Source organism: Echinops telfairi, unplaced genomic scaffold (genome assembly GCF_000313985.2).
Source record: "Echinops telfairi isolate 266 unplaced genomic scaffold, ASM31398v2 ScPeMD7_7427;HRSCAF=8465, whole genome shotgun sequence".
NCBI classification, from domain to species: Eukaryota; Metazoa; Chordata; class Mammalia; order Afrosoricida; family Tenrecidae; genus Echinops; species Echinops telfairi.
This window is the reverse complement of record NW_022111327.1, coordinates 6,429,344-6,437,068: the sequence shown is the minus strand read 5'-3', so window position 1 is coordinate 6,437,068 and position 7,725 is coordinate 6,429,344. Positions and strand designations below refer to the sequence as shown.

The following is a 7,725-nucleotide window of genomic DNA, read 5'->3' as shown; positions in this document are numbered from 1 at the left end:
CCCCCCGACAGTTTTACTTGGTCCTGTAAAGGTCATTATGAGTTGGAATCAACTCCATGGCAGTGTGTTTTTTGTTTGTTTGTGTCCAGGAACAGGAAAGTGATCCTTGATCCTCAGAGTTCACTTTCAGTAATCCACAGCTTATGAAAAGTGATGGTTCTTAACCATGTGGCTGCTTCTGTCACCACTGTAGAGCTGGATTTCCATGTCTACTCTGAGTTTAGCAAGTAGCTTTTGGTTCTAAGTGATGTTGGCTTTAGTTTTTAATCTTTGGTGACACCTAGGGAGATCTCCTTGGCCTCTTCAAATTAAAGCATGCAGGCTCTCAATCAGATTGGATAGTGGATACGCTAAAAATCTTCTTGACAAATATTTCTCTTTTTAAATTTGAATTTGATACATTTTATTTTCATACATATGTCAGACATGGGCAATGCTTTCTGGAATTTGGCAAATATTTCTATGATCAATAGTACACCTAAGAGTATGGAGGCTCGTGTTTTAATAAGTGGCTACCGGGGATGGAAAGTGGAAATGGGGAATTACTGGGGGAGGGGTTAGATGGAGCTTCTGTTCAAGGTTGTAGGAAAATTTAGAAATGCATAGTGGTGATGATTGAACAACACAGTACAATTCATGTCACTGATCTATATGTGTACAAAATATTGGAATGGCAAATATTTTGTCATTTATACTTACCACAATTGAACAGAAATCACTTCTTTTTAAAAAAAATCATTTTATTGGGGGCTCGTACAATTCTTATCACAATCCATCCATCCATCCATCCATTGTGTCAAGCACATATGTACATTTGTTGCCATCATCATTCTCAAAACATTTGCCTTCTACTTGAGCCTTTAATATCGGCTCCTCATTTCCCCCCTCCCTCCCCACTCCCCCCACTCATGAACCCTTCATAATTCATAATTTTGTCATATGTTACACTGTCCGATGTCTCCCCCCCCCCATGTCTCTTCTCTGCTGTCCACCCCCCAGGGAGGAGGCTATATGTAGATTCTTGTCATCGGTTCCCCCTTTCCATCCCACATTCCCTCCACCCTCCAGGCATCGCCACTCTCACCACTGGTCCTAAGGGGATCATCTGTCAGAAATCACTTCTTAGAAGTCATTTGGGGATTTTCAAGGCCTTATCTATTCTTTGGCCAATGGAAAAAAATAGGTACCACAAGAGAACCCTGACTCAAATGAAGAGTTCAACTAGACCCTATTGGCTTTGGGACCCTTCATTGGCTGATGTTTGGCTAGTTGTGATACTTGCATTATTTCTGAGTTCCTTCAGGTTTTGAGAATTAGAATCCTGAAAATTTATCAAGAAAACTTGGGGGTAGCAAAAAAGTTTGAGACAAGTGTGACAGGTAATGGCAAAGACTATGGGATCAAATTAAATTACTAAATGTATTTGTAAGTTTATGTATCATTAAAAACTATATTAAATACCATGGTATTTTAGGAGGTATTTACTTTTGTTTTTCTCATTTCTTGTGTAGTTGTGACTTTATATGCAACGCTTGGCACAGAAGCAGTAGTTCATGGGCTCAATGAATCTGAAGCTTCCTACCTGATTACTAGTGTTGAACTTCTAGAAAGTAAGCTTAAGGTAAATATAAAATGGACTTCTTTTCTCTTAATTCATGGCAGTGTTTCTGGTAGGAAAGAAAAATGGCTGCTGATTTAGCTTTTAATTTAGGGCCCAACTTAATAGCTGGGTTTTCTTTGTGCTCAACAGCCTGCACTGTCGGAGGTCATCTGTGTGAAACATATCATTTATGTGGACACTAAGGCCGTCAATAGAGCAGAGTACCCTGCAGGATTTGAGATTCACAGCATGCAATCCGTGGAAGAATTGGGTTCCAAGCCAGAAAACGGTAAGAAAGACAGTTAAAATAAAATGTTGAATGTATTCAAAGTTAAATTTTTTTTCTTTTGGTAGTAACACAAGTGAACATGCTTAGTTTTTTATTTAAAAATGTTTTAATAAAAACAGTCAAGATTGCTTTTCCCCCTTTCTCTGTAATAAATTGTTTAGAATTTACCAAACAATTGAGATATACTTAGTGGTTCAGACTTGGTGGTAAAGACCAAACCTACTCATTCTTTCGAGTCTCTTCTCACATATAAGGACCTGTAGGAGAGCATAGGACTGCTCCATGGTGTTTCTGAGACTGTCGACCTTTATGGAGCAGACAGCTTCCCCTTTCGCCCATGCAGTGGCTAGTGGATTTGAACTGCTGACCTTGCTGGCAGTTGCTTTAAAACGTTAATTAAAAACAAACAAAAACAACCAAAGCCACACAACAACCATCCATTTTGAGCCGCATGCGAGCAAAAGATCTCAGACCTTTCATTCAGTCCACTTGTTTTTTAATGCTTAATGCTTGTAGACCTTAATGATGTTTCAGAGGATGCAAATCTGGTTAGTGACCAAGATTACATGTTTGGATTTATCAGGATGGAGAGCTGAATAAATAATAACTCAATTTGAATGGTTTCCTTTCTCTTATTAATGTGAAGGTCATAATACCCTACTAGCTGAAGAAAGAATTTATCCAGAAGAAGAAAATGTTGGTCATGATTACTTAACTTCAAATATTTATTACTAGTGACCGGACATGCATTTATAATAATAACAGGTATAGATATCACTCCCCACTAGGTGTCAAGGATGGAAGAAAGTCTTGAGATTTTTACTCACCTGCAAGCTAACAAGTGAGCCAGCCAGAGTTTCAGAAAGACACAAGGGTCCTGGGTCAAAGTTGCTTGGTGGTTAACAGCCCAGTGTGTTGCCCCCCCCCTCCCGTGTTGGATCAAAGTTTCTTAATTGAAGCAAGAGCACTCAGTCAGTACTCAGAAGATCAGCATTTGTGGTGCCTCCCTGCACCCAGTTTCTCCAGATCTATGAGAAGAAAGCCAAGTGATACCTGTGTACACAGTGGGGGATTGTGTCACAGAACAGGGGAACCCTGGGCTTACAGAACCCAAGTCTCATATTATAGGCAGTAAGCATGCTTCCCCTTTGCCTGGGAGGGAGATGCGCTCTTTCTTTTCCAAAGCTATTCACTGTGAAAACTTCCTTGAAAAGATAGTCCAGAGCAAAGGGCGGTCAGTGCCTCTGCGTGAAGAATGTGCAGAAATGCAAGAGACAGAGAACTGTCTCCCAACATCAAGTTGTCCCTCCAAGATTGAGGAAAGCCTGGTAGGAGTCTGTTGCTAATTCTGATAATTCACTAATGGGTATATAGCAGAAAAGTAGAGGTAAATAATTTACCATGACCAAGTGGGATTCATACCCGAGATGCACAGATGGTTCGACATTAGAAAACCAATCAATGTAATTCACCACATAAATAAGACAAAGAACAAGCACCACATGATCATTTCAAGAGCTGCAGAAAAAGAATTCGACAATATCAACACTCATTTCTGATAACAACAAAAGAATGGAAACAGAAGGGAAATTTATCAACACAGCAAAAGTCATATATTAAAAACCAACAGCCAATAGCATGCTTACTGAGGAAAACTGAAAGCATTTCCCTTAAAAACAGCATAACTCTCATTCAAAATCATATTGGAAGTCTTAGCCAGAACCACTATTCAACAAAAAGAAGCCAAGAAATGCAATTGGGCAAAGAAGAAATAAAACTCTCACTATTTGCTGATGATATGATCTTCTAGCGAGCCCCCCCCCCCAAGACTCCCTGAAAAGATTGTTTGAAACAGTCAAGGGATTTGGGAAAGTAGCAGGGTATAAGGTTAGTAATCAAATATTATTAATTTTTTGATTCCTGGATACTAATGAAGCGAGCTCCGAAAAAAGATATTAAAAAAAAAATCACAACTTTTTGCAACACAAAAGGTGAACTACTGAGGAGTAAACCCAAACAAACAAAACTACAGAATACTACCACACGAAACAAAAAAAAAAAAGACCTCCCTAAATGGAAGAATATTCTGTGTTCATGGATAGTGTGATAGGTTTATTGTGCCAACCTGGCAAATAAGAATATATGGGATTACGTCTACCTTACAAATCTGGCTAGACCAGAGGATATATATTGGTACAGATAGGAACTGGAAACACAGGAAATCCAGGACAGATGATCCCTTCAGGACCAGTGCTGAGAGTGGCAATACCGGGAGGGTGGAGAGAAGGTTGGGTAGGAAGGGGGAGCCGATTACAAGGATCTACATATAACCTCCTCCCTGGGGGATGGGCAACAGAAAAGTGGAAGAGGGGAGATTTCAGACAGTGTGAGATATGACAAATAATAATTATAAATTATCAAGGGTTCATGAGGGAGTGGGGAGCGGGGAGGGAAGGGGGGAAGAAGGCAAATGTTTTGAAAATGATGATGACACCAAGTGTACAAATGTGCTTCACACAATGGATTGTGATAAGAGTTGTACTAAGCCTCCAATAAAATGATTTAAAAAAAGAAAATGAGCTGTTTTCAGTATGCTAAAAATTATACATGTATTTTAATTAAAAAATTCAACAATGTAAAAATTCGAGAAAAAAAACCCACCACCACCAACAAAAAGAGCATGTGGGATTAATAAGGTCACAGATTGGAAGGCAAAGAGGCAAATGGTTTGGCGAGCCCTGTCCCCCCACCTTGCTATCTGGTAATCACACTAGTGTGCGGCTGCCTTAGTTAGTTCTCTGCCTCAACTTGTGAGCTACATTACCTGTGGGACACCTAACCAATGGATTGTGTAGCTAGAGCTTGAGGTTTCTTCAAGACCTGCTTCCCAACCCTGCTGGTGTATACCTTGCTTGAGCTTGGGACTGTTGGATGCTGTCATCTGACTGACCATTGGTAACCTCCCCTGCTGTTTTCAGCCTGTGGCCAGACTACCTGCATTGCTCTACAGAAGACTCAGCTGTCTGCTTCCTTGACCTTGGACCCAAAAGCCCTCATGAGTTAAAGGACTTCCAGTACATAAACTGTTTCACGGAATTGAGTTGAACTGAGTCCTCTGTACCGCTGTGTGAACTAGAAAACTGTTATATTCCTTCATGCTGTGTGTGTGTTTGTGTATATATACATATATAAAATCATAAGCTGGGTTTTGTTTCTCTAGAAAACCCAGTCTAACATAGATAGGCAGGCTTAAAATGTGAAAATGCTAATATTATCTAGAGCAATGTATAAACATAATGCAAAATCCCAATTTCATTCTTCAAAATAATGGGAAACCTTATCACCAACTTCATATGGAGAGGAAAGACACCTAGGATAAGCAAAGAACTCCTTAAAAAGGAAGAACCAGGTGGGAGGCCTCATACTACCCAACCACAAAACATACTGTATAGTCACAGTAGTCAAAATAGCCTGGTACTGGTACAAAGATAGATGCAAAGACCAATGGAACAGAATACAAAACTCAGAATTAAATGCATCCACCTACAGGCAACTAATCTTCAACAACTATCAAATGGGATAGGGACAGTCTTTTCAACAAATGGTGCTGGAAAAACTGGATCTCCATATACAGAAGAGACAGGACTTATATCTCTCGCCATGCACAATAAAATGAACAAGATGGCTTAAAGTCCAAAATGTAAATGCCAGATCTATAAGGATAATCAATGAGAAAAGCAGGACAAATTTAAGGACCCTATTGCAGGGCAGACACATACTACCAAGTATAATGAAGTGGAGAACAAAATAGATGAATGGGACCTACTAAAAATAAAGCACTTATGCATATAACAAGACGTCTTCAAATGGTCAAAGTCCATTTGCAGGGTCCACACATAGATTAAGCCTCTGATGAATTTCCTCTGACCATACTCAGATGTGAACAGACCTATGATCAGATAGAGAGCATTGTAAAGTTGATAATGGCAGTTGTAAATAGGTTAAAATGAACTCCCTCTTGACCCGTTTCAGATTGGTTCTAGTTTTTAATATTTTCTACTTTCTTTTCCATTGAGGTTTTTCCTCTGTTTTATGTTTTTGTTTTTCTGTATATGCAATACAGGATAGGCAAACCTATAGAGACTGTAACTGAATTAATGGTTTCTTGAGGGTATGGCAGGTGAGATTAGGGAAAGTGGGAAACTAGTAACAATGACTACAAGAAAGGAAAAAAGTTCTAAAATTGATTATGGTAATGATTGTACAAGGCTTCTTGATATGACAGCTATTGAGTTGTATGATATCAATTATATGCCAACCAAATTAAAGACTTCATCAAAAGAATAAAATGAGAGCCCACAATGGACAAGGGTCTAATTACCAAAATCTATAGAATTCTGCAGCACCTCAATGAAACATCACAGTGTTATATGATTGAAATAAAATTTGTATCGGTTCCTTGAGTGTAATAAATCTGCATTTCGGTACAAAAAAAAAAGGTAAGCAGCAAGTGACCAATTAAAAAGTGGGCAGAAGCATGACCAGACAATTCACCAAAAATGACACTCAAATGGCTACCAAACACACAAAAAAGCTCCTGATCACTAACCATCTGGGAGATGCTAATCAAAACAATGATGGGATATCACCTTATAACCACAATGATAACCCAGTTCATAAAAACAGAAAACAACAAATGCTGTAGAGGATGTCGAGAGATTGGAACTCTTATACCCCGATGTGGGCTTATAACATGTGCATCCATTGTGGAAAGTGACTTGGTGCTACCTAAAACAATGGAGTATAGAAAAACCACAGGCCCCAGCAATACCTCTGCTAGACAGATACCCCAAAGACACACATCTGTATGCCCTTATGTACATTACGGCACAGTTCACAATGGCAAGAACCTGGAAACAGCCCACACACCCAGCAGTGAAGAATGGATTTAAAACTCTGGTACATACACACAATAGAACACCAGTCAACCAGTCATCCCGAAAATTCCATGATGAAACCATGGCATGGGTAAACCTGGAATGCATTATGCTGAGTGAAATTAGCCAATCACAAAGGAACAAATTTTGTATGAGACCAGTTACCATAAAAATAAAGACAAAGACAGGCTTCTGTTCTCAAGTCTTCGAACTTCTATTCTAGTTTCCCAGGCAACAAGGTAGTGTGCCTGCCTAGAGCTGGGGAACCACGTACCACCCCCTATTTGTCCATCTTTAAAAACGTGATGGGGGAGGCCTCACCTCAACTGGCTCAATTTCCCATGACGCAGGGAGAGGAGAGAGTTCCTGCTATATAACATTATTCTATAGTCACCCCCAATTAACGGACATTTCTATAACAACGATTAGTGAACCTTATTGGAAATCCATATCAAGAGGGGGTGAGGTGGGGCAGGCCGGAGCTATCTCAGAGATAGCAACTACATTTCATCAGTGGGCAAACCAATACTTAATTAAATCAAATCGTGAAGCAATTGTTTCTTGACTTAGTCTCCATCTAGGCTTATTTACTTCTAAAGACTATGTGGTGTCATAGATTAAGTGTTGGATTGCTAACTACAAGATCAGCCATTTACACCCACCAGCCACTCTGTGAGAGCAAGAGGAGGCCATCTGCTCCTGCAAGGATGAATGGTGCTACTCTGCCCTGCAGGGTCACTGAAGGTCAGAATCAACTCAATGGCAATGAGGTTTTTGGTGTGAACTTTTCCGCCAGAGAATTCTCCACTCTTTGATTTACACCATGTCAGTTTTGGCATCCTTATGGGACTCACATCGTATTCTCCTCCCAACTCCCCCCCCCCCAAGAAAAACACCCC

The 7,725-nt window shown here is 39.8% G+C and overlaps 1 protein-coding gene across 4 annotated transcripts in view; it reads left to right on the top strand.

The window, feature by feature from the left end:
• The window catches only part of ACSL4 (acyl-CoA synthetase long chain family member 4), a 91,559-nt gene that overhangs the window by 56,791 nt on the left and 27,043 nt on the right, over positions 1-7,725 (top strand). For all 4 annotated transcript variants that reach the window (XM_045298569.1, XM_045298568.1, XM_004710044.2 and 1 more), the window contains exons 5-6: positions 1,512-1,621; positions 1,751-1,889. In XM_045298569.1, the coding sequence (XP_045154504.1) occupies positions 1,512-1,621; positions 1,751-1,889 (249 nt within the window). The remainder of the gene's footprint in view (positions 1-1,511; positions 1,622-1,750; positions 1,890-7,725) is intronic.